Source organism: Peromyscus leucopus, chromosome 11 (assembly GCF_004664715.2).
Source record: "Peromyscus leucopus breed LL Stock chromosome 11, UCI_PerLeu_2.1, whole genome shotgun sequence".
NCBI lineage: Eukaryota > Metazoa > Chordata > Mammalia > Rodentia > Cricetidae > Peromyscus > Peromyscus leucopus.
This window is the reverse complement of record NC_051072.1, coordinates 50,677,773-50,702,898: the sequence shown is the minus strand read 5'-3', so window position 1 is coordinate 50,702,898 and position 25,126 is coordinate 50,677,773. Positions and strand designations below refer to the sequence as shown.

The window sequence follows — 25,126 nt, the reverse complement described above, 5'->3', positions numbered from 1 at the left end:
AATGGAGTTCACCTGCCACCTGGTGGTTGTACTGAATAACTACAGTTGCTCATTGGGCAGGAGACTTCCTACCCTCGGGTTATTGTTTTTAATTCTTTCAGAAATTTGTTTTAACCTTATCTTACTAAGGACACTAATGCTAAGACATCCATTACACGCTTGCTTGGAGTTTTAGCCAAGTGACCCACTCCTATATCTCAGTTTATTTCAAAAGGCCTTATAAAGGGTCAGCTGCTCCCGAGGTTAAGAGAAAGAAACCCGGACACACCATCTCACTTACCCTCCTGTGACTGAGTCACGGAGAGGAGCCAACCCACTTTCTAGGCAGAATTAATCTGCCACTGGCAAACTCTCTTTTCCTCCCTAAAATCTTAAGAGCAGTTGAAAGCTACACAGTTCAGCCTTCATGGAGAAGGAGGCACATTGTAAGACAAGCAAGTTTAAAAGCTTACAACCAGAATAAGCAGAGTAAAAGTCTACATTCACACATTAACTTGGGCCTCTGAACTTTGCAAACGAATGCTAAATCTAAGCTGACGTTTCTGTGAAATTCTGTAAGCTAGACTTGGTTCTGGCCTATGTCACCTATCTGGAAAACATGAGCAGTACGATGTTGCATCTCGGATAAACGTGTGCCACATTCTCACGTTGATTCACATTGATACTTGGTAATGGAGTTAAAATCAATGCTGGACAAAGCAAAAACTCTCCAACCGACTCCCCACCTCCCAGAATCCCAGTGCTAATTCCTCCCCTGTTTATGAAAGCATACACCTGAAGGTAATAGGAAGCTGGATGCATGCCATTTCTACAGAGAGAGTTGCAGCCTACGTATTTCAAGAGTCAGAGCAAGAGCAGCAATTGGGAACACCTTGCCACAAGCCAAGTGTGGCTATGTGAATTCAGAGTCTGCGAAAGGAAGGTGGGATGTGGGTGAAGAGTGGAGGAGGGTCTTGATACAGAACAGAAGCAAGACCGGCCCGAAGTGGAAATGAGTTCAGCTCCCATGGCGCCATCTAGTGGTGCGGCATCCCAGTGTCGGGGCCGCCTCTCAGCCAAAGAGTTGCCAAAAGCAGTGAGGAAAAGCAGAGGTTGGCAGAGCGGAAAGCAGGCCCGGAAGTCAGAGAACGCAGACACACATGTACACTGGAGGGTTTTCAAGCTTTTGTTTTTTGTTTTTTGTTTTTTTTTTTTTTAATAACTTTTCAGTTTTTTTAAACACCTACATGATATAGAAAGAACATGAACATTTAAAGAATAGGTTAGAAAGCTTCAATATAGATATTTAAACGAATCAGAAACAATTCAGAAAAGAAGTATTTTCAATCCACTCACTGCCTGATAGCTGAAGCTACAATATATAGACAAAGCAATGGGCCCTGGTTACTAACAAATTGGTTAGCAATGAACAATACCTTCTCCCCTGCATCAGAGACCGCCAAGTCCGTTACCACACCCTGGAGCCCGGGATCCACATCCCAACAGCCGCTTCCTTCTGTCCCTTCTGTGACTAGTGCTGGAAGCGCACCATTGAGACAGAAACAAAAAGGACAACGTCAAACATCAGCCAGCCAATGGGGTTCTTCTGCGCACAACTGACGCACACTTCGAAAAAAAGTAAAAAGAAACATCACAGGGCAATACATTCCGAGTGCTCCTACAGGGGGCGCTAGAGACAGGCGCAGCGAGCCCAGGTCCCTGCCCTCATGGAGCTTACAGGCTAAGGAATACCAAGCCAAGCCGTATCCTTTATCACTTTTTAATTGCGCTTCTTTCTTGGGCTGATGCGTCCGTGTGCTGTTTGTGGAACCGAGTCTACATCTCACTTTCATTTCGCAGGGCAAAGCCTCCCCGGAAAGGAGACATTTCAAACCGGCGCCTGGTGGAGCAAAAGCAAGGTCTCTTGGCAGACCTAGGTCCGTACAAGGCTCCCCTGGGGCCAGTGCAAGAGCAGCTGACGGACCAAGTCTAGAAGGAGGGTCCAGAGGCGACAGGGAGATTGTTCTAAGAAGGCTGGAGGTGGCTAATGCCTTACGGCTGCAGAGTCATTAAAACCGAGAGCCTGCCCCAGTTTCTCGTCATTTCAAGCTCTTCTCACGTTCCCCACGTTAAGCTTTAACACTGTAAATACTGTACATTTAACCCAAGAAAACACAGAAACTGGTCCAGAGGTGTTAAGTACAAAATACAAATTTACATTCACCCATGAAACCTCAGTCGGCAGGATTTCATTATTTATTTACGGAGGATGTGAACTCAGTTAAAACTTAGACTACGTTCACCTCTTACTGATTCAAACCCGGTTCTTCAAAGCCAGGCCACACACATATACTTCATAGGAGCAAACAACGTCTGATCAGGACCCTGATCCAAATACTCATTTTGTGATGGTTTTTGTAAAAGGTTTTTTTTCCTTTTAAATATGATGTCATTATGCACTTGCATTTCTAACAAGGTTTAAATGAACAAAATCACTTGTATTATCTTTGGAAAATGACAGTTGTGAAGGATTCCAAAGGACTCCTCTAAACCAGAGTTTTCTGTTGGAGTGGAAACCATTTCAAATAAATCAACTGAAACCCACGGTCACTGTGTCCAGGCTGGCCAATGCTTACGCCGTGGACGGAAGGACAGTTTATAGTGATTTTTCCCAATCAAGTCTTTCTCACCCCCTTTCCACACATTCACATTAGCAGTTAAAGGTTGAAGGAAGCCGACATGAAGCCCCATAGAGGTAGAACACGGAGCTTCACTCAGCTTCTGTGCCCCCAGATTCAGCTTCAGGGCGGGCAACAGACTCTCCGGAGGCTGGACCCACCATTCTACAAAGTAGATTATAATCGTCCCCCTTGGTAAAATATATTGATGAGTAAAAACGGGGCTTCGCTTGACCTGTAACCTCTGACTGACATGGGCTTGCTTCACAAAGAGCCTCTCCAAAGCCCACTGCAGAACTACTCTCAGTCCCAGGCCTTCAATGAGGGGTAACTTTCCACCCTTACCAACTGTATAAAGAGATCAAACTCCTCCTCGGAGCACCATGCTCCAATCCAGGCCAAAACTTACATGGCCTCTGGTATACAGGGTTCACCCTATGCCTCCTCTGCCTGACCCTGAGGACAGGCTGCACCGGTTCTAGCAAAGGGGTGTCCCTTTAGAAGGCTCCCAAACCTTGGGAGATGTAGATTCTGATGGGGAGACCCTTCACTGCCCTGCCTGAAGAGAGGAGAGGACCCGCCAAGTGCTCCAAACAGCTGCAGGGGCGCAGTGGAGCCTCCCAGCTGTCCCTGGGGCGGGGCTGAGAGCAGCAGCAGCAGACCCTCAGTATTTTTAGAGAGGACTTCCTCAATGGCATCATGAGGCTATTCTAAAGGAAATCACCCAGAGCGGCACAACTCCCCCGATGAATCTAGCTGTTCAAAATGAAAAACATATGTGCACATTCTGAAAATAGAAAGCCAGGATTAGATAAAGCAGAATTTGAGAGGGGAGTAATTTTAGGTGCTTGTGATAAAACAACAACAAAAATGTATAGATTAAAAAGTTATACTGCTTCTAGACTTTCTACTGAACCAAAGGATTTGTTAAAGAAGTTCTAAAAAAGAGAGGGTGTGGTCACACATACCTATAATCCTAGCACTTTTGGGAATCAGGAAATTGAGGCCATTCTCAACTACAATAGTAAATTTGAGGCCAATGTGAGAGCCACATGGGATCTTGTCAAAAGAAAAAAAATAACCATTACAGACATTTTATCTGCATATAATTTCTTTTGGGGTAAAGTTTTTACCATCTTTACATGATGGAAAAATATACTCTTTGTGTTCTTGCTTTGAGTTCTATATGGAATTCAGTATTTAACTGAAAACTATATATAAAGCAGCATAGTTGGGCTCCGAGACATCTCGTTCTTTACCTCTCAAGTTTAAATGTATCGACAACGGGATATGATGGTGTCCACCTGTCAGCTCAACACTCCTGAGGCAGGAGGATCACAACTATGAGATCTGCTCACAACACAGAATATATTCCGATGGAAGAGGACTCTCTGGGAGGCTTGGGGGCGTGGCTCAGTGGTAGGCTCTTGCCAGCATGTTGAGGCCAATGGGTTAATAACACTGGTACCACAAACCCCAAAAAAGAACTGTTTGGCCATTGTGTCTCTAATAATACCACCAAACCCCACACTTCACATGTGGGTCTGCAGGGGGTGGGAGGGGTTCTTTCTAGCTTCCTGAGCTATGATTGCTTAGCTGATGTCCATAATAGTATGCCTGAAAACTTTTCTTAATGGATTGCAGAGATCCTTTAAAAGGGTTGAAAATCCTTTCAAAAATCCAGAAAGTCATAAAAACTGAGGCAGGGTATGATCTGTGGATGACGCAGTGCTCAGCTGGGAAGAGAAGGAATACCCCACCAACATAAGACTCTGTCTCTGTAATACGAGTGTCATTAACAGTCACATAAAATATCTATTAATGGCCAGCATGATTATTCTCGAGGCTGCCCCGCCCCCTAATTACAAAAAAAAAAAACATATTAAGTTCCCTTGAAATTAGGCAGTTAATGCTTTCCTTTTGTGTGGCCACTGTGTGTGTCCGGCTGTGCTCAAGCTCACGGCCGAGGCTAGCACTGTCACTTACAAGCAGTTGGTGATGCTGGTACATCGTGTGAGCTGAGCGGATCAGTCAGGACAGCTCCTCCCGAGCCTTCCTCAGATGCCTGGCTTCCATCACCCATCTTTGAAGCCTTTACTGCAACTTGGAGACTCTCAGCTAAGAAGGAGAAAAACAAAACTAAATGTAAACAATAAATATATAGAGAGAGATGGTTTAGTCAACCACATGTGTCCAAGCTGCACCAGGTGGGCGGCATGCGCTCCAGATTACCATGAATAAAGCTCAACGCAAAACTGTAAGTTTACTTAAAACATTATGAGTTGGTTTTGTGAATTAATTAATTAATTTGATTGTAACTCTGTCACGTGGCTCTTCAGCATGAAATCTGCAGGTGACAATCTGTTGCATCAGAATGGTTAAATACTGTGATTGGCCAAAAGTTGATAAATTGTATTTGCCAGCAACTGATGTTATGTAGCCCAAAGAACTAAAATTTTGTCTTATTTTTCTCTTTCTTTCTTTTCTTTTCTTTTTTCTGAAATAGGGCCTCGTGTAGTCCAGGCTGGTCCCAAACAGCTATGTAGTTGAGGGTAATCTTGAACTCTTGCTCTCTTGCTTTTCCTCTCAGGTGCTGGGACTCCAGGTATGTGCCATCATGACTGGCTTATATGATGCAATAACCAAACCCAGGGCTTGATACATGTTCAGCAAGAACTGTACCAAGTGCATCATGTTCAGCCTGCTTTCATAGTACTAGAGGTTGTATAAGTGCATGCACATAAACACATACAAATATATCCCCCAAAGGGTGTGGCCTGCAAAGAGCTGCTCCCTTCCAGAAAAATTATAGAACCCTGCAGTCTATACCAACTGACAACAGCATCCCTTTGCATAGAGAATTTAACACAGTTAAAAAAAAAACCTATTGTATAAAATATCTCAAACGCAACTTTCAGTAAATTAGTATACTGAAAACCTCCCTGTAATTCAATTAATATGCATGCACTACTAGGTACTAGGATTTTTAATGCTGTTACTAAGAAATACTAGCTGTTCCTCAAAAGAGTGTTTCTTCAAACTTGCTTTAAATAATACACATTCCCATCTGTGCTCTAGTCCTTTTGGGAACTACCAGGCCAAAAAAGGAGACATGTTTACTTGCATAAAGGAGTCTCGGCTAGCATGTGGACTATTACTATTTCTAGGACCTTGTAATTATTTCTCAAGCATCCTCACCACATCTTGACCACATTCGGGTCAGAAAACTACTCACTGCACATCTATTATCCTGGGGCTATGGTTAGTTGATGACCAGCCAGGGAGACTTGAAAGAGAAGAGCAAAGGAGACACTTACAGCTCTGGCCACACAGAGGCGCAGGAGAGCAACAGCCCCCAGTGGGGCCGGGAAGACGTTCCTAAAGGTTGGAAACTGAGCAGCCCCGGGAGGATGGGTGGGATTCAGGAAGACAAGGAGAGGCAAACAGCAGTCCAGCAGAGCAAAGGGGCTTTCCAAAGTGTGCACTCAACTGTCTTTTTTGAGACAATGATGTCCTCACTCCAATGAGAAGCCCTGTTCAGCTGCTATCAGATATGGATCCTTGACCCAGGGTGGATTCTCATCTGCAGCCTACGTGGCCTATATGGTGCCTCCACTGCTGTGGGTTCCCCCTGAGCAGGCCCATGAGCGCATCCTAGCTCCTTCATCACGTGGTAAGCCAAAAGAACAAAGGCCAATGGGCTTCCACTCCCTCATTAGGGAAGAAAGTAGAAGCCACTGGCTAAGCAAAAAAGCAGGTTATTTGGTCCATTAAGGCTTTGCTATGTGAGCGGGGCATCATGGGTGCCTGTCATCCTCCTTTGCTTTATTTCCCAAACATGCCCCCAATCTGTCTACTATTCTGCTCCCATGACCAACGGTCCAGGACACCCCCATGTAAATAAGATTCACCCCCTCTCTATAACTCTGTAATGTTCCACTTCCTTTATTCTGCTTCTTTTTCTACATATCACTTCACAATCTGACATACGCATTTCTTTATACTTTGACATTTCTGGAACACGGTTTCTAGGAGAATAAGTATTCCGTTGCATTCTGCTGCACCCTCAGCACCAAGGCCACCATATGTGACACGGAGCAGGCACCCAATAAACATGTTCTGAGTCTGTCAAACCAAATCATTTCCAGAGCAACCTGCCTTCTCTCAGGGCAGCGGCCAGCAGGGAGGCTGCTTGGGGAGGCTCTCCAGGGTCAGGCTTGATGAGCAGGTGGGGTTCTAGGTGGACGTCCTCAAAGCCGCTCAGTTCCCCAAGTTCAGCGTAGATATGCAGCTTTTCTTCCAAGTATGTGCAAATTTGTTGGTCTTGGTTACTGAGTATTTCTGTGGAATAACAGTCACCATAAGCGATATTATTTACAGCATGGCTACAAAACTCATATGAAAATCAAGTTAGGAGAAAAAGATACCATGATTTAGCAAGCAGTCAGACCCAACACTTCTGTTGGGTGGGTGAGACTCAGATTCAAATTCTGATGCCTTCACTGAGTGACTGTGACCTCCTGCCAGTGACTTAACATCTCTCCCATCATCCACTGCACTTGATAAATAAATGTACTTTTCCCAATCTCCAAATTCCATAAAACCTCGCAAAGCTATTCTTTGTGGACAGCCTTCTATTAAGACTGAATACCCAGCTCAACAAAGAGAGCTGAGGCAGCCCTCTCTTCAAGGGGTGACGGCTCCTAGGGGTGAACAGGGCAGGGCTGAGAAGCCTCAGTCTTCAGTGTCTGTCTTGGCCAGAGCCAAAGCTAGTTTATGGTTCTGTTTCTAAAACTCATCTTTGCATGCACCAATTTTCCCCGGACTTCAATGTGTTACAGGAGTCTTCGAACCTAGAGACTTTAACTAGCATCAACTCCAGAGAGTCCCTGCTTCAGTTGGTTAAGGGAGCTGAGGAGCAGACACCAATTTTTTGTTTGTTTGTTTGTTTGTATGTTTGTTTATTTGAGACAGGGTTTCTCTGTGTAGCCCTGGCTGTCCTAGAACGCACTCTGTAGACCAGGCTGGCCTCAAACTCACAAAGATCCACCTGGCTCTGCCTCCCTAGTGCTGGGGCTAAAGGTGTGTGCCACCACCGCCCGGCCAGACAGCAAATTTTTAATCACCTCCCTAGGTGACGTAAGGCCTGGAGTTGAGAACTGGTGAGATAAACGTATTTCTTGACTTCCCAGGGCCCTCGATGGCCTTCTTGTTGAACTCTTGTCTAGTCACAGAAGCCTGACATGGTGGACACTCCAGTGCTCACCAGAACCCCGTGGCCACAATTATTGTTTCACACGTGCTATGTGTATGTGCATGGGTGTCTTAGTCACTTGTACCTTGTCTATGGACGGGTGATTTTAAGAGGTGGAGGGCGGGCAATGTGGACCTCAGGTGCACACAGTTAATCATTGTCCTCACCACCACTCATGACTTCAGGAACTTCCCACCACTCAAGAACACAGGCCCCGGGGGTCAGAGCCACCCGCACGTGCTGTACCTTGACACTGCTGAATTTTGGCCACGCGGGCTTCAGCCTTCCGTCTCTCTTCATCGGACTCACTGGTCCCCCCTCCTTCTTCCTCTGGACAACTTTAAAAGACAACAGTCAAGGCGTCACTGAAACCAGTTCCAAGGATCTCTAAGCTTATTAGAAAAACATGGGAACTTGGCAAGAGAACTAGCCACAAAGGCAAAAAAATAAATAAATAAATAAATAAAATCAGCATGAAGAGAATTCATTGTTCCTCTTTTTCAAAAGATTCGTTTTCTTGAGTACGCACCCGTTACAACATAGTTTCAAAGTCCGCTCTACAGGATGATTCAAATATTCCAGTCCCAACCCCCTCCTCCACCACTATCACCACAAGCAGCAGCAGTAACAGTGACATTATGTCACCAAGTGCAACTAAGATGACAAAAATTGGGGTTTTGTACCATTAAGGAACCCCTCTTGAGAGTGGAAGGTTTGTGGGACAGATGGTAGGCTTCCATACTGGGTTGGTATGGTAGAAGGGAGAGCAACTTATGCCAAGCTCATCCAACTAATCAAATTACCGGTAAGAATTATCCCTCCCACCCTCGCCCCTCATTTATCAAAACTACCCTTGCACAAGTAACAAGCAGGATGTTGACTGAGAACATTGAGATTCACCAGCCATTTATTTGAATGGTTCCTCAGGCACACAGAGAGACAGAAGACAGGGTCCCTGCTCACAGGGAGCTTCCAATCTAAGGGAACACACACTACCTGCATGTAAAACATCACAACCATGGGCACTAGATGACAAGCGCCAACTCAATGCCTTAGAAAGTGGGTGTGACAGCATTTCAGGTACGACAGAGAACACCTGGACGGAAGAGGTCTTCGTGAAACGGGTGAGCAGGCAGGAGCCACAGCAAAAGCACGCAGGCAGAGTGGGAAGGCACGGCACACAGGGAGGTGTGTAGAGGACAGAGCTGCAGGTGACATGCTACGGCAGGCGAGGGCAAAGGTCAGGGAGCAGGCAATTCTGGCTGAGGCAAAGTTTCCATGCAGGGGAGACATGGTTAGAACACGTTCCCAGACGGAACAAGGACTTCCCGCAGAGGAACAACAGCGAGGTTACCTTTCCACGGCCTGCTGGATCCGCCTCATCCAGTTGTTTCTTTCCTCCTTGGAATTGGTGTGGATCTCGTACATCTCCGGACCAGCAGAGGACGCGCTGATCAGAAACATGCCTCTCTCCTCATTAGCAACTTCTCTAGCAATAAGCTTCTGAAGCGAAATCACCGAAGGCTTCTGGTCCTGTGAGAGTTAAGAGGATGCATGGGTGAAACCGCAGCATCTCTAAACCAAGAGTCACATGGAACCCAGGAGCCTTCTCCCCCCCTCGTCATCCTTTCAGAAGACATCAGAAGAAGTTCTCCAATGGAGAGGGGAAAGGGTATCACATTAGCTCTGCCGTGGCTACGACGATGTTTGTTTGACACCATCAACTGGAGACACACCACTCAACACATCAGCTTGTGGGGGACATTTCTTAATCACACCCCAAAGCAGATGGAGAATGAGGACTTGGGGGAAGAATTATCCTTACAGATGTCAGTTTAGAGACAGGAAAGATGGCTCAGTGATTAAGAGCAAATACTGCTTTCTATGGAGGACCTGAGTTCGGTTCCCAGCACCCACACTGGGTGGCTCAAAACCACCTGTAACTCCAGCTCCAGGGGATATGATGCTTCTTCGAGCCTCTGCACTCACATATGCATACCTACACAGAGACATACATATTTTAAAAAATAAGTAAATATTTTTAAAGATTGATAGTTTAAAAAGGTAATTTTAAAGCCGGGCGGTGGTGGCGCACACCTTTAATCCCAGCACTCGGGAGGCAGAGACAGGCGGATCTCTGTGAGTTCGAGGCCAGCCTAGACTACCAAGTGAGTTCCAGGAAAAGGCGCAAAGCTACACAGAGAAACCCTGTCTCGAAAAACCAAAAAAAAAAAAAAAAAAAAAAAAAAAAAGGTAATTTTAAAGAGAGATCAGAAGGGTGAAGAAAAAAATATGATAAACTACTGTGGTCAAGGAAGAAGGTATTAAAAAGGTGCTTGTGAAGGATGAGAAGCTAGAGCCCACTGGATTTAGAAATAATTGCAAGACAGTGATGAAAACAGAACCCTAGGAAATAAGGAGATAGGTCATCAAATACAATGTAGAAATGGGCAGATGTGACCTGAGAATCCCTAGGCATCACCAACCCCTTCTGTTCCAGATCTCAGCCCCAGAACTGCTGCAGCTCTACCCGTAAGTGACTCCTCCTCACCAACCAGATGAACACTGGGTGAGCAGGGCTGGCTCTAAATCATCTTCATCCGCCAGACACATAGCCTTGCACAAAAGAGGCATGCAATCAATGTCTGCAGAACTGGATTTAACAAAATTCCATCTGAGGGAAACTGGAAGACAGTCTAAGAGTTGGTGTTCAAGGTAGAATGAAATAACTTCTGCCAGCATTCACTGTGGCCTCTCAAAGCCTCTGTGCTATGCCTTGGGGCCTCACAGATGAGACCTCAATAGCCCCACACCTGGCTCAAGAGCCATGGTTGAAAGAAGGCCAGAAGAATGTCTGCAGGATGAGAAGGATGTGGGGGATGGAATCTGCTTTGGTCTGTGGTTCCCACCACTGTTTAGAGAGCCAGCTACAGCATGTAGTTTTGTTCTTCCTTGTGGACTGAGGTAAGACTTTATCCAGAGTTTGCCATTCTATATTCTCCCCTACTGATTTCCTGGCACTGGCTTGCCTGTCTTCCCAGTATTACATAGCTATGCCACATCTGGAGTTATTGGCCAAGGCATCTCTGGAGTGCTTTTCATGTTTTTCAGAACAGTCTGGGGAAAAAAAATAGATCATGATGGAATAGACTTCTGGTCAACCCAGTCCCATGCTTGGCCTCTGGAAATGGAGGCTAAATCAGTTTTAAAGCAGATCTTGAATCCCCTCTGTAATGAGAGAGGTCCTCTATCTAAGCATTATTAAGATCCCTTTTTTTTGTATTAGAGATCTATGTTTTGGCTTCCTCTGAATGTATATATGTAAAAATGCAAGGTGAGTTTGAGTTGCTTGATATGAAAGAATGTGAAATTATTATTAGTTGGTTAGTGTTCCAGAGGAAGGGAGGTGGTGGCAAGATCTTTCAAAAGTGAAGAATAAATAAAGAGTAGAAAGGAGCATTAATTAAATTCCTACCAACCAGAAGGCATCAAGGGCAAGCTTGTCACTATTCATATTAACTACACAAACACTGGTGAAAAACAAGATTCAACATCCCCAGGAACGAAGGCAACAAATCAACTTTGGGGACAGAGGTCACACACCAATGGTGGAGGGGCCTAATGCAGTCTGCCTGCCAGGACAGTTTGCTGTGCCATAGCATTTTAAAGCCATTTCTTAAGGCTAGCAACATTTGTGAGTATTAGTCTCCACCTTTTAGAAATACTATAGAGTTGGGGGTGTGTGGTAGAAACAGAATACTGGCTAACCTGGACCATATTCTCACTTAATTTATAAACACTGGTCACTAAGCATGACTCACCTTGACCCTGGACATGTGCTCACTAATTGAGGACAGTCCCCACTGCTTTCCACTGTCTTCATCATACTCACTGTTGACTTCACTCATTTACATCCCTGCTCAATCTCTACAGACATCTGGAATCGAAGGCCTCTGATAGAGGGGAAGGGGGGAAGGAGAGGCTGTCTGTTGCTGTGGGGTGTTCTGTATGCTGTGACTGTGTTGCCGCGGTTGGTTGATAAATAAAACGCTGATTGGCCAGTAGCCAGGCAGGAAGTATAGGTGGGATAAGCAGACAAGGAGAATTCTGGGAAGGAGGAAGGCTGAGTCAGGAGACGCCAGCCTACTGTCCAGGAAGCAGCATGTAATGGCATACAGGTAAAGCCACAGAACACATGGTGAGATTAACAAAAATGGGCTGAGTTTAAATGTAAGAGCTAGTCAGTGGTAGGCCTAAGCTAATGGCTGAGCAGTTTTAATTAATATAAGCTTCCGGGTGATTATTTTATAAGTGGCTGTGGGGTCCATGGGGCTGGGCAGGACCAGAGAAAACTTCAGCTAGAGTCTATCTCCAGTCCAACTGCTACCCCATCTCCACTGGTGCTGGCTCTACCAGCTAGTGATCCCACAGGGGCAAAAAGATCTTAAGCTTGCTTCACATTTTAAATTTAAACTTATAGGTGGACATGTTCATGCTGTCTTTTCTACTGTTTCAATGTTGAAATTGCCTTCTTTACTATTCAAGAGAGCCTTCCTGAATTTCTGGAATACTCCAGAAAGTAGATGCATCTACTTTATTCTAGATCCTATTTCCAGCTGAATGATCTTTTAAAAAAAAAAAAATTAAGCTGGGTCTGAAGAGATAGATGGCTCGGAGGTTAAGTGTGTTAAATCTTCCAGAGGACCCAGAGTTTGTTTCCTAGCACCCACGCCTGGAGGCTCACAACCACCTGTAACTCTGGCTCCAGGAGATCTGACACCCTTTTCTGACCTCTGAGGGTACCTGCATGTGCGCGCATGCGCACGCACACACACACACACACACACACACACACACACACACACACACACACACATTAAAACACTCCTCTAAGGACACTACTTTCTACTCATTACTTTCAGATCCTTCTGGTAGTTTCCAAATTCTTCATTTTTTCTATGCACCAAGATAAGCACTGATGAAAGGTTTTTTTCTACTGAACAAAGGGAATGAAGAATCTCACCTCTGGGTCCTAGAAAAAGGACAACTTTCTAAAACATTATATGGGAACTAGGAAACCCAGACATGTGCATATGCTGAGGTAATGAATCAGCTCCCTAAGACCATCACTGTAAGGTATCTATGACACAGGAGCTACTATCAGATACATGTAGAAAGCATATGACCTAAAAATAGGGTACTTGACTCTCAAAGGTTAAGAGAATGCTTCCTCCTTTGCTCCTCAATATCACCTTTATGCAGGTATGTGCTATACTTCTAGAAACAGCCAACAGCAGTCTTCTGTCTTCCACAGCCAGAAAGTCTACCAAAGAGAGCTGAGCTTATTTGGTGGGTTGCATTCCTAGCCCCCTTCCTCCTCCAAAAGGTGGTACATATAACCCCAGGAGTCATGTCATACTCCAAATCATACTGTAAATTGAACATCACAGCTTGATCCTAATCCACATGCTATGCTGTTTTAGGAAACACAGTATTTGCCTTTGTCTTGTGCCTTTTTTTTCTGGTCTCACTATGTAGCCCTGGCTGTCCTTGGAACTCACTATGAAGACCAGGCTGGCCTCGAACTCACAGAGATCCACCTGCCTCTGCCTCCTGAGTGATAGGACTAAAGGCATGCACCACCACCGCCCAGCTTGTGTCATTTTCTTGATCAGTCAGCATGCTATTAGGCTTATCAGACCACTCAGAAAGCAGGATTCACCTCTTTTTAGGTGTTTGGAACTAAATAAATCTTTGTTTCTACAGAGATCTGCTGTGACAATTTCTCTTCCCGCCTGGCCCCCAACATCCCATAGATAAGCACAACAACCCCATCTTCTGGGTTTTCCTCTGGGTTCTTGCAGCTTCGCAGGTAACGGCACGGGGAGAGAGGCTACTAGACAATGGAAAGTTTTCATGAAATTTATAATAGATGAAGTGCAAACAGTTGGCATGCAGGTGGGGGTGGGTTTAGGGCTAGCCTCTGCTCTAGCCGGCATCAGGGTGCGGATGAGAGGCAGAAGACGCCTCTGAGGCCAATCTGATGAGCGTAGGCAGACAGGTTCCAGCCTCTCCTTGTCGCATCCCATCCCTGGCCAGACATGCTTTTCTGTTTTCGCTGGACAGCAAAACTGAAACTTTATTAAAATTTCAAAGTTTCCAAAACCAAGTGGAGTAATACCCGCTAAGGGACCCAAATCGCCTATCTCTGGATGTATACTAAACACTTACCTTTCCGAGCGTCACCCTTAAACTGTCCCCGTGAGCATCGGGCTTTAATTTTTCCCTACGAGAACATGATGCCCCACGTCACCAACAAGGGGCTAACCTGTGACATCTTCCTCCTCTATACCCTTTTGGATCACACAGATGCTGTAGAAAATACACTAAAATCTACTTATGTGCTACAATGAGAATGATCTACATACCACAAAGGGAGGGGATGCATGAATGACCGTAGTCATTAGCAGCCACTATGGCAGGAACAAGGACCTTCTTTAAGCCTGATGCTGTAGCTCAGTAGCAGAACATTTATCTACCATACAAGAGGTTCTGGGTTCAATCCCCAGCACCGTGAGAAATGAATGATACTCTTTTAGAAATCACCCTGCCTTCTTGTTTGGCAGAAGAGAGACATCACCACAGGTTACAGATGAGGTGGGCAAGTGGCATGGTGAGACGCCCATCCAGCAGGACAAAAGAACAAGGTGTTGGAAACTATCCATGCCCAACACTGATACCTCAGTTGCCAGAGCTGAGCACAGAGGACGGGGTGAAGGTGGAGACCAGAGAAAAGACCCAGATAGCCAGGGAGGAGGGAGGGACTTGAGGCCCTGAGGGCAGTGTCCATTTACCATTAATGCCGAAACATTCCAATATTTTCACAATTGACGAAATTGCCTGCTGAACCAGCTATGAGGTCTGCCACAGCAGTGGGAATATAGTGCAGATATATTCTTGCCAAGCGACCTTTTTATGTTATTAGGAAGTTCAGCATCACAGTGCTAACTAGTAAAGATGTGCATCGGGTGATGATATACTTACAACAGCTGCAAAGATGTATTTCTGGTCTTTTTCTTGTAGGAAGAGCAGCACATCAGTTAGAAGCAGAGCCAGGATGTCTTCAGAGACAAAACCATGACAGTATTAATGAAGGGAACCACAGCCTGGATGACTTTACTAGCTATTTTAATTTCATGCTTGACATTTAAATCGGTTTAACAAAACTGGAAGACTTTTCTATGAAAGTTTTATTTAGAAAAACCCTTTTACTATGATAGCTAATATCTACCATAGTTAAAATGCACAGAAAGTTGTTTAAGTGTATATATTTGCATGTAGCACCATAGATAAACTACAGGATTATAACAAGAACTAATTCTCTAGAAAGTATTTAAGAGCAGTTTTCAAAACGAAAGGAAAAAATCTATATAAAAGAAGGCCCTGAGATGGTGAGATGGTGTGTGCCTGGAATCCCAGTACTTGTGAGGCTGAGGCTGAAGGATCATGAGTTTGAGGCCAGCCTTTTGTCACATGTACCCCCTCCCCCCATGAAAGAAGGTCCTAAGAGAATAGAACATGCCCTTCCCTTTAGGGGAAATGTAGCTAATTAAATAAATGTAAGGGAACAGCTTCCACATCAAGTGATGGAGGGAAACCTGCTTCATCTAGGGCTCATTTCTCTACTTCCCTTAGAAACTTTGTAAGAACCCCCTTCCTGTGACCAATATAGTCTAGTCACAACAGATGACTCTATTCAGTGGACAAAGAGAAACAGTATTGTGTGGGTTGCAATTAGTAGTTTTTCAACACAACATTGCAAGCTATTCATCAGCAAATACCTTTGTTTATATTTCCATCAAAGCCTGCTCATCTTCTGGTGGGCAATGACCTTCAAGTGACTATAATAGAATAAATCCTTATTCTCCCTAAGGATGTAATTAATATGAAGGTGTAAGGTCCTTAGAGGTTGTAGAGGAAGCTGAACAGGCAAGCATTTAAGCTTGGCCTTCAAGTCCAGACCAATAAAATCAAATCTCTGAAAGGAGACTCAAGGGCCAGTCAGTTTTTCAGGTTCCAGAGATATAAGAAAGCACCAGACAGCAGGGTGCTAGCTACAAGCTAAGTCCTTGAGAACCTCAATAAATAGCTCTAGACCCTAAGCAGACTAACAGAGTCAAGTTTAAGCCTGTTAGCAAATTGAACCACTGAGGAAGAGCTTACCCCGGGGCCAGTATACAGGTAGATGTGTCATATTACTGAATAACCAAGATGATATTTAGAGTTTTCTCATTTCTCCCCTCCATGGTCTGAAAGCCCCAGGCTGTCTTGGCGCACAACAGACTCTCACTGTGTAAGGTGGGCTGTTCCTGCTTTCAACACACCACATTTAGCAGAAAATGTCTATGCCAACAATGTCCAGAACTCTCAACTTCACACATCACAGGCTTTCACATTCATGAAAGTACATGTGAATGATTTTTTCTCAGGACAGCAAGTCAAGCATGTGTATCACCCAGTCACATTTACCCACTGAACTTCACAACTTGATGTTTCAACTTGTAACAGTCAAGGGTTTCTATAGGTATACCCGCAAGTCAGAACCATTTTTCTTTTGAAAGTCTGTCCTCGGCTGAATGAGGAATATGTATGAAAGGAGGAGAGACTGGATTGGTGGAGCCACGGTACCTTTGAAACGGCCTGTAGCGGTTTTCCAGTAGACAAGGCCATCATGCAAGAGAGCCCTTTCTTTACTCATCAGGGCCTGCTTTCTAAACACGTGGCCATTTTTGAGCTTTGTGTATGTTTTGTTTTCAATTTTACTCAGGATCTCCAGCCATTTTTGGTTCTTCTCATATTCATTGACTTTTAGATCCACAGCTGCAATCATGTCTTTAATTAAGCCAAGAGCTTTGCCGAGGTCTTTGTGTTCCTCGGTCCTTTCTGCATGAAGGAAAAAAGAAAGAAAATTATAATAATTCAGAATTCTAAGAGAGGTTATTTTTTCTTAAGTTTTTAAATATAACAAAGACCCCGTAAGAAAGATATTGGATTAAATTCAAACATTAAAATATCTCGCTGCACCACCACAAAGAAGCCATACAATATTTGATATAAAAGATGGGCATCGGTAGATGTGCATTAGCTGACAATAAGATATGTGACTTTCAAGGAGAAGTCTGCCTCTCTGTGGCAGTGTCATAGTTTATCTTCATTGTCTAGGTGACTAGATTAGGAAACACGCTGCTGGGCATTTCTGTGAGAGTTCCTAGAGAGCCTCCACTCAGCAAGTCCCACCTTCAATGTAGGCAGCACCATTGCATGGCCGGGGGACCCAGACTGAACAAAAATGGTGAAGCAAATGGAGCGCCAACATTCATCTCTCTCAGTTTCCTGTCTGCAGATGCAACATGGCCAGCTACCTCACACCCCTACTACCATGCCTTCACCGTCATGGCAGACTGTGCGCCCTCAAACTGTGAGACAAAATAACCCCTTCCTTCCTGAAGTTGCTTCTCATTGGGTATTTTGTCACCGCAACACAATGTATCAAATGCAATAGAAGCAGGGACTATAAATTAACCTGGGCATTCCTCCCTTCCTAGAAACAGGAAAGCAGGTAGACCCCACACTGTGTTGCTAAGAACTGGACCCAGCCATGTGGCCAAGTTCATGTCCTCTGAAATGGAGCCACAGGGCAACTTAAATGCCCCCAAACTCATTTGCCTTCTGGGTTACATTAGCATAAAATCAAGGGTTTTATTATTCTAATTAAAATGGTTTTGGCTCATTCTTTTTTTCTTTTGATTATGAAAGAAATGAACATATTTTGAGGGCCCTGGGCACTGTGCCTCAAGGAAGCCAGCCAGGCTTATGCACACAGAATAGACAGATGGTCATCAGCTCCAACTGCTTTTTAAACCACTGGCCACTTCTGTCACCTCCAGACTGCCCTAAGGAAAGCCTCTGGGGAAGCTCCTAGAACAGTTTCTGGAAACCTCAGATGAAAGGGAACTGGGGTTTTTTTTTCTATATTTGATGATAAAGATCAGCTAGTTGATATTTGTTCAGGTGCCTGGACCTGAAGAGCTAAAAGGAGGGGAGAAAGAGGGAGAAGGGGAAAAAAGAAAACCAGCAGAGAATCCAGAGGCTCCCCAGTGCCTGTAGCTGCAGGGATACATGCTTAGAAAGAGCAGCCAGCAGTGGAAACAGTCCTCGCATTATCAGAACATGCAGAGATCACATACGATGTCCATCTCTCCAAGGAGGAGTCTTTCTCATCACCTTCCAAGAACCACACCATACAACTCCTCTCTCCTGACAGGGCCCTTCCCCTCCAGGAAGGAGATTAACTTCTAAAGAAACTTTCAAAACTAAGAAAGCCAAGGAAAGAAAAGTGGAGTTGAATTCCCAGATGACCCTGACTAATTCCAGGAGACTTTACAAAAGCTGACAAATCACTATCTCCGAATGCCTTACAACTCAAGATGGAACAGCACCAGCCTCCCAGGGAGCCTTTACAAATGTCCCTCTTGAGCGCCACTCACACCTCCAGACCCCCCATCTGCAAGTAAACACACCTCCTGGTGAAGGGACAGCTAGGGAAGTTGAGGAGCCCAGCCATCTAACAGCCACATGAACCAATGGTCACGGGCTCCAGGAGTGACCTTTGGCAACACCTGCCAGGACGAGGTAGCATCTGTGTGCCACCATGCTGCCTCTGCCCAGAGCCAGAACTCACAGTTACAGCTCGCACTGTAAGTGGGGCAGACCAGTGTTGTTATCTACCTGCCGATAACTTGGCCTGGGGTGGACCTTGGAGTAAGGTCAGTTGACCAACGCTATTGGGCAGTTTTGTCTCCGGGGTATTGCAGAGAGTTAAGAGAATCCACACAATGCAAACCCAAAAGCTTTCATTTTGTTTTCACTCTTTCGCTGAGAACAGAATCCATGATGCTTTCTCGATAGACCATTTTTGCATTCTCTTGTGCATCAAATTATGAAGAACCATAAAAGTGGTAGAAAGAAAGAAGCAACTTCTGCAAGTTCTCCTCTGACCACCACACCATGGTGCAAGCTAGTCTCCCCCACCCCACTCCCGCCACACAAAATAAATGTAATTAAAAAAATAATAATAATTTCTCAGGATGAGCTCCAGTTCAAAGGCTTTAAAAGCTTGCGCACAATGAAAGCACTGTGAAGGTCACAGCATTCGAGGCCCCTTAGGGCCCCTCAGTTGTGATTAAACCTAACAAGAGAGACGAAAGTTCTCCCAGAAGTCATCTCTCACCCTTTGTGTACTGCAGGATCCTCTCCACCAAGACCGGGTATTTTGTGATGCGCTGGGTGACGAGCAGGATGCACTCGGGGATTCCTCGGCGGCGAGCCAAAAGGTTGCTATTTCGGACCTTGAAAGGTATACATATTTTTATATACACCAATTATTTTACTTGAGAATTCAAAATCTACAACTGTATGATTTGTCCACACTTCACTGTCACCATTAGTTAAAATGTACACATTGCCATTGCACTTTGTATTTTGGTTGTTAACCACCAAACTCCAAGGTGTGGGGAAGTTTCAAGTTATACTGGTGCACTTCTCATCTCCAAATGAACATATTCTCAGGGTTCCAGCATTAGCAAAGGCTTTTGGACAACAATGGAAATCTGAACGTGTTCACGTTCACTGTTTTTCTAACGTGTCTTCCTCCACCTTTGCTATTACACACCGGCCCTTAAAGTCCCTTCCCACAGAGCAATCCTTTCCCTAAACATTTCCAAATACTCTTAAAGTCCCATTGCACTTGGGTGTGAAAAGAAAACCAGAGGGGAAAGCTGGTAGAACTCAGAGACTGGCAAACCAAAAATGTAGGACCCGGAAGCATGGGCAAATTTCTTCTATAAATAAATGTGAAAGGTAGGGAAAGAAGGGAGGAAGAGAATTCAAGTTAAAGGAGTTTAAGAGACATAACCACAAGCCAGGTAGCTGTGACACATGCCTTTAATCCCAGGAGGCAGAGGCAGGCCGATGTCTGTGAGTTCAAGGCCAGCCTGGTCTACAGAGCAAGTTCCAGGCCAGTCAAGGCTACACAGAAACCCTGTCTCAAAAAACCAAAAAAACCAAGAAAAGGAAAGAGGGAAGGAGATAGATAGATAGATAGATAGATAGATAGATAGATAGATAGATAGATAGATAGATATAACAGACTTATGCAACAATGAACCTTGACTATGTCTTGGCTTAACGATGCAGTTTCAAGAAATGAACAGTGAAAATTGAAGATCAGAAAATGACTGATAATTTAAGTGTGTAACGTTACCACAATACTTTAAAAGTGTTCAGAAAGACGTAGATGAAATTATAAGATGTCATGGATTTGGGTCAAATTAATCCACTCTGAAGCAAATTCATGGGATCCTCTCTTTGCTTTTGCTTTGATTTTTCTGATACACAACTCGTCAGGGTATGAAGCCTCTTCCCAGAACACTGCCAATATTCTTAGAGGCCTGGGGACTACGACCTTCCAGACACAAGCTAGCAAATGCAATGGTCTGGGAGAAATGTTTTACCACCATCTAGACTTTCCATCTTTGCCATACGCCCAGCACTTCCTTCTCCTTCCCCTGAGAACTAGAACCCAGACATGACAATTGCTTAGCTCCTTAAGACACAAACACCAACTATCGCCCCACAGTGACCTCCCACTCTACAATTAAGTTGAGCGACACTTGCCTTAATAAAATTCTGAAACTTTTTGTTCTGCTGGAGCTCTTTAAAGAGGCTCATGGCTTCTTTGTGATGGCTGCAGAATTCTCCATAGATCTTCTTCATTTTGCTTGCATTTTCTTCTGAAAACTAAGCACATTTCCATAACGGTTTATAAATGCACCCATGACGTGCACAGAGAAAAGAACATGTAGTTTTTATATATTTCAAAACATCACAGATTTCCCAAATATAATCACTCCCCTCCCCTAGGCACTTCTTAAAATAAAAGGAAACAATTAAGTAGTAAGGGTCAACATAACAGGATCATATTGTACTAAACTAATCATCAAACAGCCAAATGAAAAACATCCAGTGTTTTCATGTTTGCTCCATTTTATGCAACGTACTAAAACTTGTAATAGTATTACTTTTTACATTGAATGTCTGACATCACAAGTGGATCACGGGCAGGTGATTGTTAGCCATGATGAGAGGAGAATGGAGAACAGCCAAAATGCTAATTTAGTAACTGAGGGGAGAAGGAAAGATGTGGACTGAATGTTTCCATCAGCCTGACCTGCAGGGAGAGCTTCATAAAATTCAGAGACTTAGGGCAGTGTTAGGAAGCTTGGCTGCATAACTTAGCTGTGGTTTTTGCTTTTGTTTTTAAGACCACGATAGCTGTACATGATTGTGTCCACAAGGAAGGTCACTGCAACAGAAAGCCTCCCCAGAAAAGATTTAAAGTGCATTCCATCATCTTTGGCCTTTTTTCTTTTGCTCAGTTTTATCTGTGTTGATGATACTAGGTCTGAAGAGATGACCCTTAAACCACAATGGCTAAAATAAAGTCTAACACACTTGTGTATTGAAAACTACACAATACCGATACTTCAAAAATCTAAATGACTAAGGGCTAGAGACGGCTTAGCAGTTTAGAGCACTTGTTGCTTTTGTAGAATACAGAAGTTTGCTTCCCACAGGGACACTCACAACTTTCTGTAACTTCAATTCCGAGGAATCTGATGCCCTCTTCTGACCTCTGCTGGCACCGTGTGTGAAAATAGTTCACATATGTACATGCAGGCAAAACACCCATGGGCGTAAATTTTTTTTTTTTAAAGTTCTGTGATCTAAATGAATAGAGAGCTTTACCAAGTTCACAGAATGGAAGGATCAAAATAATAAAGGTGTCAATTCTTCCCAGGTAGATAATACAGATCTAACCCATATCTTATCAAAATTGCAGCTAGCTTTTTATAAATATGCACAAGATTCTTCTTCAGTATACAGGAAATGCAAAGAAAAGAAAACATCTAAAATCTTCTCAGTACAGTAGGAAGACTCCAGTTTTCAATTTTCCAGATTATTGCACAGCTCCCATTTTCAAGCCAGAATGGAAAGATGCAGACCCAGTGCTCAGCAGAACAGAATAGAAACCCATCACGGGCAAGAGATTTTTGGCAAATGTTCAAAACCCAGCTCAGTCAGGAAGAATGGCCTTTCAATAATTGTAAATAGAAAAGGAGATAAACAAAAAAGAGAACCCCAACCTTACAAAACTCATAGAAAACTAACTAGAAAATCTAGAAATTGCATTTTTAGGAATTTATTGCAACAAAGTCAAAACTTGGATTTGTAAAAGAAAATCTGTACCTAAACATGGCAACTTGATCTGTAATGGGTATAAATCAAAAGTAACAAGATGTCCTCCTACAAGTGAGCAATTAATCAAAGCAGGGTACATCCACACCACTGGAATATTACTCACCAGGAAAAAAGAATGAACTGCTGACACATATAACCACTGACATGATTAGAAGAATTGTGCCAATTCCCTAAAGACTACATCCTACATGATTCCATTTATACGATGTTTTTGACAAAGACAAAATGACAGAAATACAGAGTTTCCAGGACTTAGAGAGGGCAAGAGGTAAGTAGGCATGCGTAAGTGTAAATGGGGACCCTTGTGATAAGAGCATCGTCTTGACAGTGCAGATGTCAGTATCCCGATTGTGGTGTGGTAGTTTTGGAAGGTGTTATTGTTAGAGGAGGGATAATGCAAACAATTAAAATTTTACATAGCAAATCTCAGATCATAGCCCGTTCCTATGGAAACCACAGAGAGACAGAATGCTGAGCCTCATTTTTAACAACTTTCGAGTAAGCCTTATGTCCCTGAAGTTAAAACAACATAAAAAAAAAACCTGATTGGTTTAGATCATATCCACAATTTTGCACCCACACAAGAGTTCCTGTGATGGTATGTGCATCTAAAATACTGTATTTAATCACATTTAAACCATCAGAGAATCCAATTCCTCCATCTTTCACATACAAATCAACAGCTTATCTCCATGGCTACCTAGGATAGAGTGAGAGCATTTAAAATACTAAAATCCTTAGAGAAGGTGGCACTACTTAGAAAAAGTCATATTAAAGCAACAGAGGACAACTCCAGATACTTCCCCAGATGCCATAGGCATTCCAACCCAAAACCTGGCAGCGCACTGAATTCCTGATCTGTCTATCTGTCTTTCTTCCCTCCTCCTCCTCCTCCCCCTCCTCCTCTTCCTCCTCCTTCTTCTTTTAAGTGAGTCAATCATTCAGTAAATACTCCAAGTCCAAGAATCCCCTATAGGTGTTAGACTATGGTAATAAACAAATAAAAAGACCCCACCCCCACCCCCAGGGATCACAATCTCTTGACAGTAAAGGCTTTCCTGCAGTTTGCTAAAATTCTTGGCTCATCGTGAGGATAGAGCAGATTTTGACCTCTGTCCCAGGTACATCACCTGTGAGATGCGTGCGGGCTAGAGGAAGTCACTAGCCCTGGTGCTTACATCTATATCTACAGAGTGGGGAAACAGTTCCCACCTCACAATGCTATGAAAGTGAAATGAGACACACAGGGAACACACAGTTTCTTCCATAGCAAAATGGTACCTCACTCTGAGTGAGCACGCTTTTTATAAGAACCCCTACAGAGAGATACGGAGCTATTGCCAAAGGCAGGTGGCTGTGTTACTGTATTAGCCGACTGCACAATCTATTCTCTGTGACGTTCCCCAACTCCCAAACACCTGAAGGGAGATTTATTTATCCTGTTTTCTAAGCTAACTATAAAGGATTTATATCCCTCTTCCTCGCGTGAGCCAACATTTGACTTGAAGCCAAGCTTCATAATATCACAGTGGAGGACCTAGGCTGTAAGAAGCTCCCTTTCACATCAAAAAGTCCATGGAATTCAGTTATGACTGTGCTATCTGGTGGAGACAACAGATTAATCCAAGCCATGCAGAGGAGGCAGTCATTGACTGTCAGGAGCTATCTGACATCTGTTACAGAGCCAGGACCAACCAACAGCCAAAAAGAGAAAGCCCACGCCCCGACCTAGCAATAACTATAATGAAATCAATTTCATTTCTCCAAGAGTTTTTAATCAATAAAGAGTCTGCAAACCATAGCTGGACAGAAGGCTTAGCGATTAAGAGCACTTGTTCTTGCAAGGGACCTGAGTTCCTTTCCCATCACCCACATGGTAGCTCACAACCATCTGTAACTCCAGTGCCAGGGAATCGATACCATCTTCTGACTTCAGTGGGCACCTGACATGCACATAGTGCACAGACATGCATGCAGACAAAATACTCATCCATATAAAACAATTAATCTAAGAGGGAGGCAGGTTTCTGCAAACGCTTAGGGTTCTGAGACCAGCTTTGACACCCTTCTTACCTGCTGTACCAGAATATCTCCAATTCGGTTGATGACAAAATTCCTGTCATGGCCGGCGCAGGATTCCTGCCTGCGTTCCTTCATGCTGAAGAAGAAATGCCTGTGGGTTTCCAGCAACTCATCCAAGCAGGGGAAGATCTTGTCCACCGTGCTGTGGTCCAGCTGCAGCTCTTCCTTCATGCCCTTCCTGAAGACCTCAGACATGATGAGCAGGGTCTGGATGTGGTGCACTTCTGTCTGCATCAGCTCTGAAATGTGAGCACATGCATCATCCGGATGAGCTCTGTAACATGCCTGTTGGGCATGCAGCCTTTCCACATTTATATGAACACTCAGGCACAGACACTTCAAAGAAAAGAATTCAGAATCACAGCTTTTTATTTGTCTACTCCATACCCATTCACCTTGCACAGACCGGACAGATGGAGATACTAAATAGTAATGAGTATCTAGTCCTCTTTATCATTTCATGGTCCTTTTTCCATCCTCCTGACTAATGCTAGCAACTTCCTTCATATACAAATTCAGTTTTTGATCACGCTATACTGAGTTACAGAAACGTACATAATACCAGTTAAAATAAAGACAATTTAATCAAATTTTTATCTGTCACAAACAAGCAAACGGACAAAAAGCCCTACATGTGTCTCCTGCAACTCAATTCTACATTACACTAATAAGAACGAGGAAGTGCTCAAGACTAATAGGACCATTTTTCCCAAAAGAAAAGTCAGTGATGATTAAACATTTACAGTCCAAATAC

General features: G+C 43.9%; 1 protein-coding gene across 3 annotated transcripts in view; it reads right to left on the bottom strand.

The window, feature by feature from the left end:
• Arhgef28 (Rho guanine nucleotide exchange factor 28) overlaps positions 1–25,126 on the bottom strand; it is a 300,696-nt gene that overhangs the window by 41,169 nt on the left and 234,401 nt on the right. For all 3 annotated transcript variants that reach the window (XM_028871698.2, XM_037209483.1, XM_028871699.2), the window contains 10 exons: positions 24,364–24,611; positions 20,647–20,769; positions 19,202–19,319; positions 16,600–16,854; positions 14,956–15,032; positions 9,266–9,444; positions 8,158–8,249; positions 6,816–6,998; positions 4,644–4,775; positions 1,416–1,516 (listed from right to left, as the gene is read on the bottom strand). In XM_028871698.2, coding sequence (XP_028727531.1) covers positions 1,416–1,516; positions 4,644–4,775; positions 6,816–6,998; positions 8,158–8,249; positions 9,266–9,444; positions 14,956–15,032; positions 16,600–16,854; positions 19,202–19,319; positions 20,647–20,769; positions 24,364–24,611 — 1,508 coding nt within the window. The remainder of the gene's footprint in view (positions 1–1,415; positions 1,517–4,643; positions 4,776–6,815; positions 6,999–8,157; positions 8,250–9,265; positions 9,445–14,955; positions 15,033–16,599; positions 16,855–19,201; positions 19,320–20,646; positions 20,770–24,363; positions 24,612–25,126) is intronic.